Source organism: Barbus barbus, assembly GCF_936440315.1.
Source record: "Barbus barbus genome assembly, chromosome: 24".
Classification (NCBI taxonomy): domain Eukaryota; kingdom Metazoa; phylum Chordata; class Actinopteri; order Cypriniformes; family Cyprinidae; genus Barbus; species Barbus barbus.
Genome location: NC_136752.1, coordinates 5,704,268 through 5,721,624, shown reverse-complemented (window position 1 = coordinate 5,721,624; position 17,357 = coordinate 5,704,268). Strand labels below are relative to the sequence as shown.

At 38.6% G+C, this 17,357-nt stretch overlaps 1 protein-coding gene across 1 annotated transcript in view; it reads left to right on the top strand.

Moving 5' to 3' along the window:
• The window catches only part of LOC306844174 (neurexin-3b-like), a 329,450-nt gene that overhangs the window by 248,242 nt on the left and 63,851 nt on the right, over nucleotides 1-17,357 (top strand). Inside the window, exon 15 of the mRNA XM_079376125.1 lies at nucleotides 5,678-5,859. Within this exon, the coding sequence (XP_079232251.1) occupies nucleotides 5,678-5,859 (182 nt within the window). The remainder of the gene's footprint in view (nucleotides 1-5,677; nucleotides 5,860-17,357) is intronic.

Below are 17,357 nucleotides of genomic sequence, written 5' to 3'. Positions count from 1 at the left end.
AGCACTGTCTATGAACAGAAAGTATACAATTACAACTTCTGATGCTGGCCTAGAATAAATCCTTAATGGACTTTTCACCAGGCTGTGGCAAAAGTGTGTTCAAATCAAACAGATTGTTTGATTAAGCTGTTGATCTGCTGAATTTGAAATACTGAATTCAGTGAAGAATTCCCTAAATTAGTTAATTGATCCCAATACTTATAATCAATTAAAATATTTACCTTTGGACTAATATTTTCCCTTACAATATATCAAATATTACTGTCTTTTTTTTCTGTTGATAGAGTAAGATAAAATATGTTTTGACAAACTTTTATCTGGAAACCACCTCATTTTTCACATACTCGTTTGCACTTCACTTGTACAACTGTGTTCTCGCTGTCTGATTTCAATTATGGCTGGGCTGTTGGCCACACAGTTGTAAGAACTGTGATTACAAGATTACAAAGAGTGATTACAAATAGGTCAGTCTCTGAAAGACCTACACATATTTAATTGGAAAACTCTCCGGCAACACCTTGGCTCCAGATTGAAGCATTTGTGCCCAGAGGCTGCGGAGTGGGGCAGCCATTGTCTGGATCTTGATGCTGGACAAGGAGGAAATACATCCATGCTTTGGAGAGAGTGCATTTGCCATGTTTTTCTTGTACTCCCATGTTTTCATGTTCGTGGTTCTATGTTGAACCACATGGAACATATTTTCTGCACCTCCAACATATTGGTTGGTTGAAAGCCCATGAGATACCACTTTAGAATTTAAAATCACAGCTAGCACCAATTGTGCGTACGTGTGTGTGTGTGTGTGTGTGTGTGTTTACAGGTGTATGCACTTACTCTGGGTCTTTGGGCAAGTAGCGCAGAATATAACCGTATATGTGCTAATGGATCTGTGTTTCCGTGTTTTGTTTACATGTATGCTTTCATAATGAGAGGGACTGCCTCAAGGTCATGCATTCACAGAGATTCAGTTCTTTAACTGTCAAATTGCTGTTTGGGCATTGCAGGTATATGAGCCAACAAATACACTAGCAGGAGAGCATTTTTTTCTTGAAGCGAGACATGTTTGTCTTGCTTTGTTACATATCCACCCTCTTAACCTTGGTGGTATTGTGCAGAACCACACCTATATTCAGAAAGAGGTCCAACCTGACAGAATGATAGGTGAATGGAGATGCTCAGGATTCCAAATGGATGCTCAGGGGTAAAGCCAAGTGTACAGTGTGATTTTTGCCATCTTCTAAAATGATTTCTAAAATGATTTTTAGTCATATTGTACAGTTTGACCGCAGTGAAAGTTTGAGTAAAAATCAGGCAGATTGCGGACACCAACAGTTTTGTAATTTTTGGTCATGATTGAGAGTATTGACTGGCCATTTTATGTCAACAGTTTATGTCATGTTCTGACATCCAACTCAAATAAAAGGGGAGCCTACATTTTCCAGTAGTTTCTCTGCTGACTGGCACCAACAGGTACTTGCAGGTTGGTTGGTTGGTAGGTTGTAGTGTGTGCATTAATTAAAGCCTTGTCCCAAATGGCATTTTTAGCTCCTGTGGTTCTCCTCTGAGTCTACAACACATGGACTGTTGGGTAATAGTCCACTATATAGTCTGCACCAGTTTATAAGAGCACTCGTGAAGGCCATGTCAAGAGTGTTGTTTAGGACTGGACTTGTTTTTTCAATTGCTATTTTAACCATTACAAGAGTAGCAGTTTTACAGTAAAACAAGTACATGACAATCTACAAATTTTGTATCAGACAGCAAAAATTATAGCAGATCTTATTTGGCTTAAGACTGTAACGAAAGGCTTCTTAACTGAATGATGTAAAATGTTAAAAAGCGTACATGCAGTAACCAGTGAAAGCAATATTTAGTCCAGTGAGTTCATCATGTTCATAGTTACCTTTATAGATCAAACAAACACATTGTAAGAACACACACACACACACACACACCTTATGTACACACTAATTTGTGTTAACATATTGAATTGAAAATGAATGCCACGCATCACCCTTTATCAGCGCATTTCTGTAATGAAATTTTTTTAATGAAGTTTTCACCAGCCGGAAATTCCATTAAGAAGACACAAACTGTAGTACGTATTGCTCCAGAAGATGCAATTTGGCCATAATGAATTCATACATAAAACACCAGACTTTCAAAAGCTTTCAGTATTCATTAAAACCAGTCCATTTGTGGCATAATTGCAATCGCACTACTTTTAGCCCTTTTTCTTAACACCAATGGCTAAATGCAAAACACTCCCTCACTCTATCAACACTGCAAGTAACTCTCAGTCTACCTGCCAATTCGGCAGCATTTAAATGAACGTGTGCAATCGCTTAAAGCCCTGATGCGATTAAATTTGGTAAATAGCTTTTTTTGTGTGTGTCAGGCATTTGCGAAGCCTACCCGTGCAGGGTCCATTAGAAACGTAGTGTTGTAAGGACTGAATGGTGTCTCTTGTTACTTAGCAAATCCACTGAGTGGGATAATTGGCTCCCTGGGGTGCAGTGTGGATGCAGTATTTCATGGCATCCCACAGCACTGAGAAGGCATGGTATATGAGGACAACTCCCTGAAGACTGAGCTCAGATCCGTGTCCATCCTCACGACAGCTACGTTTGGAGACACTGAAGAATTCTGAGTGAGATCCCGTGGTTTAGTTTCTCCAGGGTCAGGGTTTTACTCTGTGCCCCAAGCATGTAATCTATCTAATAAAACAGAATGTTGACCTAGCATAGACATATTAGCTCGGGACAAGGTAGGTAGACCCAGCACGGGTCTTATATGTATGCAATGCATTCTCTTTCATCTCACTCCCATATGTCTCTCTGTCTCCTGAGACTTAAACCCCATCCGCTTGGCATGATGTCTCTTCCCCTTAAGGAATATCAACCAGCTGGGCCCTCAAGCCCAGATGTGCAAATGAGATGTTACAGTCTTAATAACAAACGAATGGTGGAGAAAATGGCAACGATGGTAATAAGCTGCCAGTGCACCTGCGGTCTTGTTTCTTCTGTACAGTGCCCAAAAATATTCACAAACATTTTCATTCCTCAATTGCTTCTTTGATCTCATTTGCTTTGTTCCAAAACCTGGTGAGCTGCCTACAGAGGCAACAGTCAAAGGCTGTTCCAAAAGGTAAGCATTTATAGCAATGTGTCTCTGAAGGGAACTGACTGTCTTCAGAAAAGTTTCAATGGCATTTTCTTTTCATCCTACCTCTGTGTAATGCCGAATAGCCTAATATGTATTATAGTGCAGCACTGCTTTGTGTACAGGGGTAACAGCTGTATTTCTGCTTTTCCATAAGCACCATCTACTGTCAGAGAGTGAATCTGAAGCCTGTCTGTCAGTTTTGTTCATTTTTTTCAAACCAATTCTATGTACAATAATCATTTAGGATTTTGATATTTATGATGGTTTAAAGGCTGAAATGTGATATTTATCATTTCATAAAACTTTTAGTTTTTTTCTAAATGTTGAATTGTAAAGTTATTTGAATTTTTATGGTGATTTTATAGTTTAAGATGTTACCATAGATCATTTAGTCATTTCGTTAAGAGCAGTGAGTGATTCTCTATTTTTCATTTGTTGTTTGATTGACATTATTAACAACAGAAGGTATAAGAAGCTGCTGTCACATACTTTCTGTTTACATTTACTCAAGACATGCATTTTGACATAATTTTGTGTGCATTTGCTAACGAAGAAAACATGAAAGAAATCAACTAAACAAGTAATATTCTACTATAAAATTATGAAATAATATATGAAATAATTTCATGAATGCAAGATATCTTATTTGTCTATATTTTAAGCCAGAATCACTTGTATACAGAAATATAAAACAATAATAATAAAAACAAAACTGTGAACATAGTTTAAAATAATTAAACTAATTTACCCAAAATGTATGTGTCTCATCTACAATTACAGTATGCTTAGTGGAGTGTGTAAAAATAAATAAAAAATCAAATCAAATTATATAAATAAATTGAGTGATTGTGTGAAATTCAAGAAAAGTCCCTAAAATAAAATATGCCTGTTACTGTTAATATAAAGTCAATTCTTTACATTTAATGTATATTCTTTTATAGGTGTTTTACGTGTATTTTGAATTGTTCATTGCATTGTGTTGTGTTGTAGCGTCAAAGGAATTGTCTGTAATTTTAATAGAAAACGTATTGCTAAATTGCTAATATTTTATTTAGAAGTTTCCAGGGGTGCATTTCCCAAAAGCAACTGTTGGCGCAAGTTCCGTTGTTACCAATAGAGTAGCTAACAATGGTTTTGGGAAACACACCCCAGATTGATTACTTATGAGATTCTGTGACTATTAGGATTCTACTTTAAATGGAAGCTGCTTATGTTGCTGTCCATTATGTTGAACATAACTATAATTATATCTAAAGTATGATCCCTGGAATAGAATACAAAAGATTCTGATGTTTGAACAGTTCTAGACCTCAGAGACAGATGTTTGTCCAGACATTAGTAAATGGTTCTGATTCAAGAGCAGTAATTACTATGATTCAAAGAATCTTTTTGGAGTTTTCCCACTCGTTTTATCTTTTGCAATGTGTGTGATCTGAAAGCATAATGAGAATACTTCCTGAGGAGCCAACGTCCAGCTTATTTCATTTGCCCTTTTGTGTTTGTAAAATTGCACTTGGAAAAGGTTGTTTGATTTTATTTCTCTGCCTGCTTTTGTTCTCTAGATGCAGATTCATGTATAATGTGTAAGGATTTTGAATCTTTTTTTTTTTGGCCACTTCAAGCTTTTCCCTGGATTGAGCCCTGTTTAAGAGGCTTGAGGGCCAAGCGTTGATCCCACAGCTCAGCTCAAGGGCTGGACACTCCAGCCAAGGTCTAAGAGTCGCCATGAAAATTAGGTCACTAAAGCTAGCATAAAGAGATATGTGCTTGTTTAGCGCCCCCATTGGAGGTTTCACAGTGATCTCAGACAAACTTATAATTAATTCTGCATGAATCACAATGATAAAACAAGAGCCTGATCCTAGGGTAACCAGGGTACCATTTGAGACATATACTAAAAGGGTCTTAAATACACCATGTGATCTGTGAAGCTGAGGATTTAGCCATGTGTGTTTTATGTATTCATTTCCTGGAATACGTAAACACTACTAGGGTTTAACAGAGATCTAGTTTGTTTGTTTATTTATTATTATTATTATTATTGATTTGTCACTACAACAGTGCAATCTCATGCCACAGCAAGAATAGCTAATGTTCTGTTAAAGACACAAGCAAATTACATGCAATAGGACAAACATTAAGAGCTGTATCAATTAACTGCACTGTTTTTCTTTTTCAATTAACTGCTTATTTTGTCTTCATGCTCATTTGTTGTAAAGCTACTAAAACGATCCAGCCAAGAGCAGAGGTTTTCTTTTTCTTCGACATCTACAACATCAGCCAAAAATGGCTGTTAAAAGTGCAAGATGTATGCACAGATCTGATATTTTAACATCTAATTTTATGCCCCACCTGTTTAAATTTTCTGAGGACAAACTGATTATATTTAAATTAATACCTTCCAAGACATTTTAGCAATTGTTGCCTGTAACTGCATTTCATAAGCTTGTTCATTTACAATGCAAGATCAAAGTTAACACTAACACTATTCTTTCTCTATTTCTCCCTGCAGCTGGAGCTACATATATCTTTGGAAAGGGCGGAGGACTTATCACATACACATGGCCCAATAACGAGAGGCCCAGCACTAGAACCGATAGATTGGCTGTGGGCTTCAGCACCACCATCAAGGACGGGATTCTGGTCCGCATTGACAGTGCCCCCAGACTAGGAGACTACATCATGCTCCATATCGTGAGTGTCCAGTCTCCCATAAAGTTTAACAGTTTTGACAGCTGGCAGAGTGACCATTATACAATAGAGCTGACAATCACGACTAATGTATTACACTGTGAAACATACGTCACAAATATATTGCAGTGCCTTATTATATCATAATTTGACCACTACATAAACTGTGGCATACATGCAAGAGAGACCCAGGATCACACATCATAATAGCCTCTATGACAAGACATTGAAATGCTGGATTTAAATTTATAGACCAAAAATAGGTGAATGCTGTCTGGTGTCTTGTTCACTGTTTAGGTGAATTATAATTAGATACATTTATTAAAATAAGATTTTCAAAGGTGCTTTTGGTGTACACTGTGACCTTAAAGACAGCAAAGTCAAGCGGTAATGCAATATTTCTGTAATCCGCAGAAGTCTTTGTAGGGGATTCTGCTGATGCAAGAAAATGATGATAATGTCTGAAAGAAAGCCAGACTTCAACAGATTGAAAGTCTTTTTCTCCTTAACGTCTCTGTGGAGAGATAATGTACTCGCAGACCATCTGTTCCATTGAACAGCAACCAAGGCATCTCAGTTTTAAGAGGAAATGAGAGAAAATGTAACTCACTAAGATGAGAGCCGTATTGTTTTGACTACCTGTGAATGGTGTGTGTTCCAGTTGAAACACTTCTCAACTGGTTTGAGATTTGGACGTCAAGTGGCACCCCAACACAGTAATAAAGCATAAACCAGATTTAGTATGGGTTATTTACTTTTTTTAGAATTCATGATTTCCATTTTAAAAGTTGCAAAGTCTATTTATTTTACTATCATAAATGCTTGATCATATGGTAATGCATTTTCATTTTTGCAGTAACTAAACTAATTAAAAGGGATCTAAAATAAAATAACGAAGCTACTAAATGAACTCCCTTTTTTTAATAGAGTGAATGTTTATCTGTTCAAAAATGATTGATTCACAGATTCATTTGAGTCCTTGTGCAGTATTTATATATTTTTGTAGTGAAATATTTTGTTATACAGTATATTCATCTCTTCATCACTGTTTTCAATTCAGCTCAAATTTACAATGTTGCTAGCTGTATTAGTTTATTTAGTGAAAATGTGTCTAAATTTGATTAAATAACCCTGTAATCCTAATTGAGGTCCTTATTGATTTTGTACCAGATAAGTACTCACATAAATTATAAACATAATTTTTTTCATTCAATAGTGTTTTTATTATTATTATTTAAAAGATATTGGCCCTTATATCACATTATTGTAGATATACTTTAAATTGGAAAGTAGCTAATTACTATAATATAACTTAAGTTTTGAAGTAGCTTTTCCAACACTTGCATTTAGCATTGTTGTTTACTCTCTGTCTGAACAGATCTACACCCCATTTTTAGATCTGATCCCCCAGTTGAGAAGCACTATGCTAAAGGATAGAGAGAAACTCTACACCTGCTTGTTTGTGAAGTGTATGGTGTTTTGAGATCAATTCTAAATTCATCCAAGTGGAAATTATAATCAGGTTATCGTAGCTCATACTGTTTTCCAACCCAAATGACGAAGAACTGCCTAATAACATCATCAAATCCCACTCAACAACGCACAGCAGGAAACACAACACTCAATATCCCATCAGTTCAGTCAGAAGGGATTCTGATTGGAGCAGCACTATGAGCCTATGTGCAGAGACTATACACACAAACACACTCTAAAGATTAACAACATCCCACTGTGAGGCTTCAGTGCAAATTAACTCACTGGCTTTAGATTGAGAAGAAGTGGGACATCATGGGAATCAGCACAGTGAGATCTCTTTGTCAGCTAATTCCTCTAACCAAACACCACATTCTTCACTATCGCAGTCAAATGATCATTGGAGCATTAAGTTTAAACTTTCACCTGTTGAATTCACTTCTTGAACATCACAGGAAGTCATGGTGATGATCCAAAGAAGATTTTCTTTGTTTTTTTGTATTTTAGCCAAGAGCAAACTTTGGGGAGTTGACACTGCATTTATTTGCGGGACTGAATCCCCTGAGATATCATTCTGTGTGTATGGAATTAAGAAGTCATTTTTATTAATCAGTATTTTTGTACTGTTTTTCCAAGTCATTTTAGAACAAGATAAATGTGCTTTAGGAGCGAAATTTTCCAAGACATTAAGACTTGTTTTCAGAGAATATATTTTGAATTACGTTTTATTGCCCTGTTGGCAAATCTCTTTTTTTTTTTTTTTTTTTACAATCATTAAAACACTTTGGTCTTGCAGCTTTAAACAAGAGACGTGGATGCGCATAGTGTTTATTTTACACCAAACTAACATTAACAACCAGATATGCATAATCATCCAGCAATTGGTAATATAGTAAAACACCATGAGTTTTGTTCATGCTCTGTTAGCTGCTGCTTGTAAAAAGCATGCACACTGTTGATCAAAATGTGTGGGTTGCCCCGAGACTGCAGGGCTGGTGGGAACAACCACAGTGAAGCGAGACAGATGGTATCAAAATTTGCACTTACAGACTTAATGTGAACGTTGGTTGTCCTAACTTGATTTTTCAGGGAACGAGGGAATTCATTTCGAAAATATGATAAATAACCTAACTCTGTGTGTACAGAAATAAGACAGAAGAATAAAGACAGCTGTATTTAGCTGCAGTGTGTATGTGATTTCTGAAATACTGATTTTATTTTTGTTTTTTATGCATTTTACCCATAATTTGTGTTTCCCACGCATTTCTGAGTAATTATTCAATCAATATTCTTCCTAAATAAAGCAAGGGTGTTGTTGCTTATTGTGAGAGTGAGAATTTTAATTTACTCACATTCCCTCCTTTTTCATTGCCAAATCCCACAGGACAATCAAGTCTTAATGAGTTGTTCCATTGCTGGACTAATGAGGCGTTGAAAGAGTTTAAATTCCAAGTCAATTTAACAGTTTCTGTAAACAGGAATATTATCACAGGTCTGATTGCAGTCTGATGATTTCTTTAAGAATAGCATGTTTTGACACCACTAGCTGCTGTTACTGTGGGGTACTCTCAACATGGCACAATAAAAGTTGGCCAAACCAAAAAAAAAAGACAGAATTTGGTGGCAGGGTTTATAAATCATCAAAACATCGTCTCTCAACTGAAAGGTAAAGCCATATGTTACGTAACATTCTTTGAATATTATCTACCAGCAGGGGCCAACTGCCCATTCTCACCAGCCAAACCCTAACCTCTTGGTTCCAAATAATAGTGAATGTAATCCTGGACAGGTTAATGGACAATAATCACAGCCCTGTTACCAGGGAGACACCATGGACACAGCGAACTCTACAGCATGAGTAATCAGCATATATGCACTGAGGAACACTGAGCTTTTAACATATCTCAGAGTCACAATGAACCCTTTTAACTGGTCTGATCTTTTTCACTTCAATTCAGAGTTTCCTATTAAAGCCACAGAAGTTATTTAGTGAAAGATACTGAACAGAGAGCAGCTGAAGACATGATGTCAGACAAACAGGGTGCTCCATCTAAATGTATCACCTTGAAAAAAGTATTATTCTCTCACTCTCACCTGCCCGTGTATTTCAGTATTTGATGATTTCTGCAGTGAAAAATTGTTTTCCGGGAGTTTGGGAAGAAGCACCCTCTCTGTGTTTCACACCTTCAGTGGGTAAAAAGAATAAACGGATTGGATAATGTTGTTATTTTGTGAAATGCAGTGGCGAGTAGTGACTTCTTTAACCAGGTTTTCTATCTAATTTATGAATTTATTATGCCAAATAAGAAACAACAGGGCAGGTGTCAATTTAAAAATAGGACTCTCGCCAAGAATTATCATTATGCAGCAGTCCCTTCCCATGTGCTTGCACACACACACAGACACACACATCACACATGCAAGATTTGTCAAGCATGAGGAAAACAAACAGAACAATAAAAATCCTCAGATATTTTCAGTTTAATTAGTTTGCTCAAGCAAAGTCAACATACTTTGTCTATGCCAAAAAAAAAGAAAAAAAAGAATAAGATTCAGTGGACTTTCAAAATTAAAAAAAAAAAGGTCATCAAGATTTGGCAGTAATGGCACAGTTTTTTGTGCATGAAATCACCCACATGCCAGCAAACCAATGGCAACATGGGACAGTAATGATGGTTGTTAACAATACAGTGTATATGCACCAAAACTGTTGTGGATCCACTAACCTGAACCCTCCATAACTGGCACAGAAAACTGAAATGACTGTCGTTTGGAAGGTTACATACAAATTCCCAACATTTTATTATGGAAGCTTTATGTTACACCTTTGGAATTTATTGTAATGTTGATATTAATTAGCCAGTTCCAAACTCATACTCTTAAATCGGTTCGGGGTCCGCAGGGGAATCAGGAGAATACACATGTGACTTATCACATCGTCAGCTTTACAGTTTTCCAGGACGGTAGGTGATGGTGAACTCAAACTGGGTAAAGAACAGAGCCCAGTTTGCCTGTCGAGGATTGAGCCTCTTGGCTTCACGGACGTATTGGAGATTTTTGTGGTCTGTGATGACTTTGAAAGGATAATTAGCTCCCTCCAACCAATGGCACCACTCCTCCAGGGCCAGGTTGATGGCCAACAGTTCCCTGTTTCTGATGTCGTAATTTTGCTCCGTCGGGGTTAGTTTCCTTGAATAGCAAGCGCAAGGCTGGAGGCTAGGAGGCTCAGCAAACTGCTGGGACAGCACGGCCCCAACTCCCGTGGTGGAGGCATCCACTTGTACCACGAATGGCACAAGGTACTCATAGTGGCCGGAAGCATTAACGAATGCCGTCTTCCATTCATCGCCTTCCCGGATTCGAACGAGGTTATACGCACTTTGCAGGTCCAGCTTAGAGAAGATACGGGCCCCACGGAGTTCCTCTAGAGCGGCGGGGACCAAGGGAAGTGGATATGGCACTTGTAAGTCTGGGAATTCAGTGCTCGGTAATCAATACAGGGCCTCAAGCCCCCGTCCTTCTTACCCATGAAGAAGAAACTTGATGCCGCTGATGAGCTGGATGGTCGGATGTAACCTTGACTAAGAGCCTCCTTGATGTACTCCTCCATAGCCTTGTGCTCCAGGATGGACAGCGGATATACTCTACCCTTGGGGAGTTTGTATCCAGGCAGCAGATCGATTGTACAGTCCCATGGCCGATGAGGAGGTAACTGGGTGGCTGCCTGCTTGCTGAAGACATCCTGGAATGCCCTGTAATCAGATGGGATGGAGGGAGTCGCGCCGGACTCGGGACTCTCACCCCGCATGGAGGTGACCTGAGCAGCGGGTGACTTGAGTGGGGGACATGGAATTTCTTGGAGACAGTGTTGGTGACAAAATTTGCTCCAGCAAATTACCTCACTTGACTCCCATCTGATTTCTGGTGAATGGAGTATGAGCCAGGGGCGCCCCAGGATGAGATCTACGGTGGATTCCTCCAGTACCAGAAACTTGACCAAGTTGCCAATCCGGAGCTTCATTGGAGGAAACTCGAACTTCACATGCCCACGTCCAAGCAGCTTTCTGTTGATTGTCGCTACTCGGAGCTCCTGGGCATGCCGTTGACGGGGCAGATGAAGACGACTTAAGAGGTCTTGGGAGATGAAGTTGCCCGAGGAGCCCGAGTCGACCAGAGCAGAGGCTGTAACGGAGTGGACTGGGGTGAGCAGTTGTACAGTCAGCACCGAAAGCTTGGAAATTACAGGGTCAATCTGGAGAGTACTCACCCCTGGACGTGGGGGCCTAACGGGGCAGGACTTGATGAAGTGGTCGGGAGAAGCACAGTAGAGGCACAGTCCAGCTGCCATTTAGCGAGCACATTCACGGTTGGAAAGATGAGCCGTGTGAACTTGCATGGGTTCTGGTACTGGGGAACCGTTGGCGGGTGAGACAGGCTGGTGAGTGGCTTCAATGGGGTGGCAGGCTGATAAATGTTGGGAGATGTGGTTAGCCTTCTGCATAAAAATCTCCAAACCAACGGTGTCGTCATATATCGCCATCTGGGCGAGGATACTGGTATCTAATCCCTGTCGATAAGCGCTGAGAAGAGCTGCCCCGTTTCAACCGTTAGCTGCCGCCAGAGTGCGGAACTGTACCGTGTATTCGTGGGTAGAGGAAGTGCCTTGACGCAGGCGCAGTAACTGGTCCGCCACCGAGAGCGCTCCGGTAGTACATCCAACCACCTCCATGAAATGATTAGTAAATGCTTCATAGGAATTAATTATGGTAGAATTGGAATTCCATATGGCCTTTGCCCATGTTAATGCTCGACCCGAGAGAAGAGAGATCAAAAAGGCTACCTTGGAGCGCTCGGTGGGAAATTTTTGAGGCTGCATTTCGATGTACAAGGCAAGTTGTAGAAGAAAGCCGAATCACCCGCATAGGCAGCCGGTAAAGCCATGGGACTGGCCGAGGCAGATGGCGGAGGGGTAGGAACTGGTAGAAACGAGGCACGAAGAGTGTTGACCAGCTCCTCCAGGATTTCCGTCGGCGTGCAGAATTGTTTTTCTTTTTATTTGCACAATATGAGATTATCTGGCCCCATAAGTATGCCTTTAGCGACTCCCATATAGTTAAAGAAGACATCCCGGGTGTTTAATTGATCTCAAGAATTTATGTAATCTCAGAAGAGATTAATTTAGTAAAAGCTTCTTCCGAAAGGAGCAGAGAGTTGAGTCTCCAAGGGTGGTAACTGGACTGTATATTAGGGATACACATTTTCATAATTAGCGGACCATGATCTGAAATTACTATAGTTCCGTAATCACACTTGGTAATGAGGGGAAGGAGTCTTTAATCCAGGAAGAAATTATCTATACGGGAGTAGGTCTTATGAACAGGGGAGAAGAAAGAATATTCTCAGGAGGTAGGATTGTGATATGTCAGCTATGCCATAGGATTTAAGAAATAAATTAATCGAATGTGCTGATTTAGACAGGGGGGTATTTTTGGGTGAACTACAGTCTAAGACAGTGGAAACTATAGAATTTGTGTCACCACCAAGAATAAGGTGGTGTAATGTCATATTTGGCAAACCAGAAAAAAGATTTGAAAAGAATACGGGGTTGTCTCAGTTTGGTACATAAATGTTAGCCAAGATGACTGGTAAAGAATAAAGCTGCCCCACCACAATAACATAACGCCCTAATGGGTCTGCCTCTACACTAGTCATAGTAAATGGTGTGCTTTTATTAATAAGTATGGCTGTCCATCTAACTTTCGAATGAAAATTGGAGTGATATATCTGTCCTGTCCAACACCCTCTTTTTAAGTCGAAAATGATTTGTTGTATGTAGATGGGTCTCTTGGAGGTATGCGATACGATATCTACATTAAGTTGTTTTAAATGTGCACCATTTTTTACGTTTCACTGGGTGGTTAAGTGATTTAACATTCCAACTCATGAAGTTGACTGAGCAGCCCTCCTTCCCTCTGTAAGTATTAGTGTTACTCATGTTAAGGAGAAATAATTACGTATATGAAACCTATAAACGTCACAACATGACATCAAATTAAAATTAAAATGGACATCTGTCAGAATAAGTCTGGTAGTTAAACAAAAATGATAGTCAAGTCAAGTCACCTTTATTTATATAGCGCTTTTAACAATACAGATTGTGTCAAAGCACTTAACAGTATCAAATTGGAGGATAGAGTGTCAGTAATGTATAAAAATAAAAACCACTCAATTTTCAGTTAAGGTATTTTATTATTGAATTTTAATATGATAAAATTTTAATGATCAGTTTAGTTTAAATAGTATCTGCGAAATCAAATTGACGATAATCACTAGAAATTAAGTGTCCCCAACTGAGCAATCCAGAGGCGACAGCGGCAAGGAACCAAAACTCCCTCTGTGACAGAATGGAGAAAAAAGAACCTTGGGAGAAACCAGGCTCAGTTGGGGGGGGGCAGTTCTCCTCTGGCCAGGAGATAATTGTTTATTTATTGTTTACTTATTGTTTTAATTAAAATTTGAAATGTATAAATGTATTTATTTCTATTTTATATTGTTGCAATTTCTAACAATAATAGTATTATGTAGTTAGGTATTTTATTATATTTTTAGTTATTTTATTAATCCCCCCCTTTAAAACCCGCAAGAACAAAGTGAGCACAATACCCCTCCAAAACAAATCCACACACAGTGTTTGTGTTAGGGAACTCTTTAGAGACAACAGCTCGGGCTCCCGCCAAACCCTCCATGTTAAGGTATCTCAAATCATGCATTACGCTATTACAACATAAACTCTGCTATATAAGACAGTAGTAATAATAATCCTGATGACAATGGCAGAAACCCCTCGATTTTCAAATCTTAACCAATTTTAAAACCATGGGAGACCACAGACATGAAGACAGTTTCAACTGATTTTTGGCCTTATAAAACCTCTGAATGCACAAACTAGATGATTCGACCAGACCGCAAGACCACACACTTGTTGACTGTAGGAACGATTTCAGAGTGACACGAGATCTAACGGAGATTTGCAAGATCAAACGTGACTAGAGAAGCAAAACAAATGGAGACAATCGACGTTGTCAACTGGCTCTCCTGGCGAATATGGATGACTTTCGTGGCATGTTTGTGGCTGCCAAGTTTCTTCTATAAAAGAAGGTGTCACGTCAGAGACAGACGGATCAAGAGTCGCAAATATTGAACATGTTTGATATACGATTTGAGACTATGGTACACTGTATAAATATAACAGTGTCAAATATAATATATGTGATGTTACACGTGGAACTTCTGGGAATTATTACTTCCAAAAAGCACAAATTTGACAATTTTTTTATGGTTAGGTAGCTTACTGTTTGCCAGTTAGTAGGTTTCAACTGTAGCGTGTTTAGTATTTTTTGTAAAGAAAAACATTTCAAAAAGCTTCATAACTTACTGATCTTAAGTTGATCTTAAGCAGCAGCTATAAAATTTACATAAACAAGAGACATTTGCAAACTCCTTGAGAGCCTGAAGCTCTTTCCAAGTGCCTTATGGGAATTTTAGAACCCACAATCTGACACTCCAAACATCATGTGTGAGTGGTGAGGAGAGATGTGGCCTGCCAATCATATGCTAGAGCTCTGACAGCTGCTAAAATCAATGCAAACACTCAGAATAAACAGAAGAGAGTGTGAGAAAGGAGAGAAAGAAAGGTTGGATCTAGACAAACGGTGATGTTTTATCGTCTCTTTTCCTGTGGCTCTGAGCAAAGATTTCCTCCTTGATGTGTATTTCATGGATTATGATAAAGAAGGAAACACAAAAGTGTTGTTTTCAGTTTTTGACATCTTTTCTATCAGGAATCAGCTTTCTTTCTCTCTCTCTGCTTGTTTCCTGTTCATAGCTCAGTATGAGATGGTGTTCTGTGACTGTTTACAGATGTGTATGCATGTGTGTTGGTGTGTATGGGAGGGCAAAAAAGTCAAAACGGAGGAGGATAGTGTATGCAGAGGGAGAAAAAAAGATTTATTATAAATTATATTTAAATTAAATTGTGTAAATTGTTAATGTGTTGTTAATGTTATACATTAAATGTATGTTGTATAATGTGTTAAAATATCAACTAAAGATTTATTTTGTGTTATTTTTACAATATCTTTTGTCAGTGAAATTGCTTTGAGTTATTTCATAACGGAAGGGGAAATCATGTCGAGCACATGGCATTGTGGGATAGAGTAATCTGCACAGCGTGTTCTTTTGTATACTACACATTTTGGCAAATGAAGTAGTCCATGTCCCAAAGTTCCCCCTGCATTCATAACATTTGTATACTATGCACAGTGTACATACTATATACAGCAGAGATATGCTACTAGGCTATTCAGAACATAGCCATTATTTTGCTGCTTAGTGATGATACAGAAGCCATTACATCAAAGACTATAGAATACCCAAGATGTGTCACTCGTATAGTTTTGAATGGGGAAAAATGCAACACTCAATATGGCTGTTCTTTTGAACAAAGCCCCACCTTCTGAGCAAAAGAGCCAATCCCTAATCAGTAAAGTCAACGCGTCACGCATCAGCCATTGGAAGTCCCGGTTGCTATAGAAACAGTAAGCATAGAAGATTGATGGATGGATGGATGGACAGACGGACAGACTTTTGATTTGTATTAATTACACTACTTTTAAAACAAAACTGTAATTAAATAACAGTAGCTAATTATGTTGTGATCCGGTACACCCACCGCTACATCAACCATCAAAAAGGCAAGTGTCAAATAGCTTGTTAATGTGATAAACGTCAATGTTGGAAAAATAAATATTTTGGAAGAAAAGGAAAAAAGCTATATTGTCAGCGGGGAGAGAGATTGACTCCCACTGAATGCATTCATTTAGGATTAAGCACCTGCTGTCTTGAACAGCAAGAAGTTTCTTTCTTTCCAACAGAATGGAGCTGAGAGATCAAACGAGACTGGATCTTTAAATCACACTAGAAAATCATAAGCTTTCTCAGGTGTAAAATTCACAGTGTCAGCTTGGTGGTAAAAACTTTTCTGAACCACAGTGTACTCTGCACTGTACACATTTTATCATTTAAATCTGAATGTCCTAATATATACACATATACACATATACACATATCAAAAGTATAGGTCATAAACCTATACATAAACCAGTATAGGTTTATGACCTATACTGGGACCAGGTGGCTGTTCCCAGTATAGGTCATAAACCTCTCCATGTAATCTAATGGGACGTGAGACAAACTAAATAATTAAATTTCACTTCAAATATTTTGTTTTCAAAGATGTTTTTTGTCATTTGATGTAGTTTTTATCACGCTGATGTAAGTTCAAGTGTTCACTTTTTAAATAAGTTTGGTTTTAATTAGTTGTGATACTGTAAAAACAGGGGTATGATGTCATGATTAACAGCTCAGACTGACAGCTTCTCTGAGTGAACTGAGGCGCAAACTGACTTTTTCAGGGATCTTCAGGAAGAGATTGGAGTTGTATTTACCTTATTTTAACACAAGCCATTATATGGCAATCAGCAGACAAAAATTGGAGCAGTCAGGCTAATTTAAAAAGGTCAGGGGCGTGTGTTTGCGATCGACTCTGTGGGAGTGTGGGCGGGATGTGGCTCTACTTCACTCACTACTGCACAGACTTGGTCTCAAATCAGCACAATATGGCCGTGCCCCATTGGGACAATGGCGGCTTCACTTTTCTTCAATGGAAGTGAGTGAAGGTGTGTCGTCCATCTTTTTTTACAGTCTATGATATATATATAGCTTATTTTAAAAGACCACTAAAAAAATTAAGGATGTGGTTATGTATGTCATTGTTTCATTGACAAGGATTTCACTGTAGGCCTATACTGAAGCATGTATTGGAACTCCACAAGACCCCTGAACATGTCTTGTGACATCTGGCTCCAAGACATTACCAGCAGATCCTTTAAGTCCTGCGAGTTGTGAGTTTGATCAGATTTGCTGGTCCAGGACATCACATAGATGCTCAGTCAGATTGAGATTTAGGG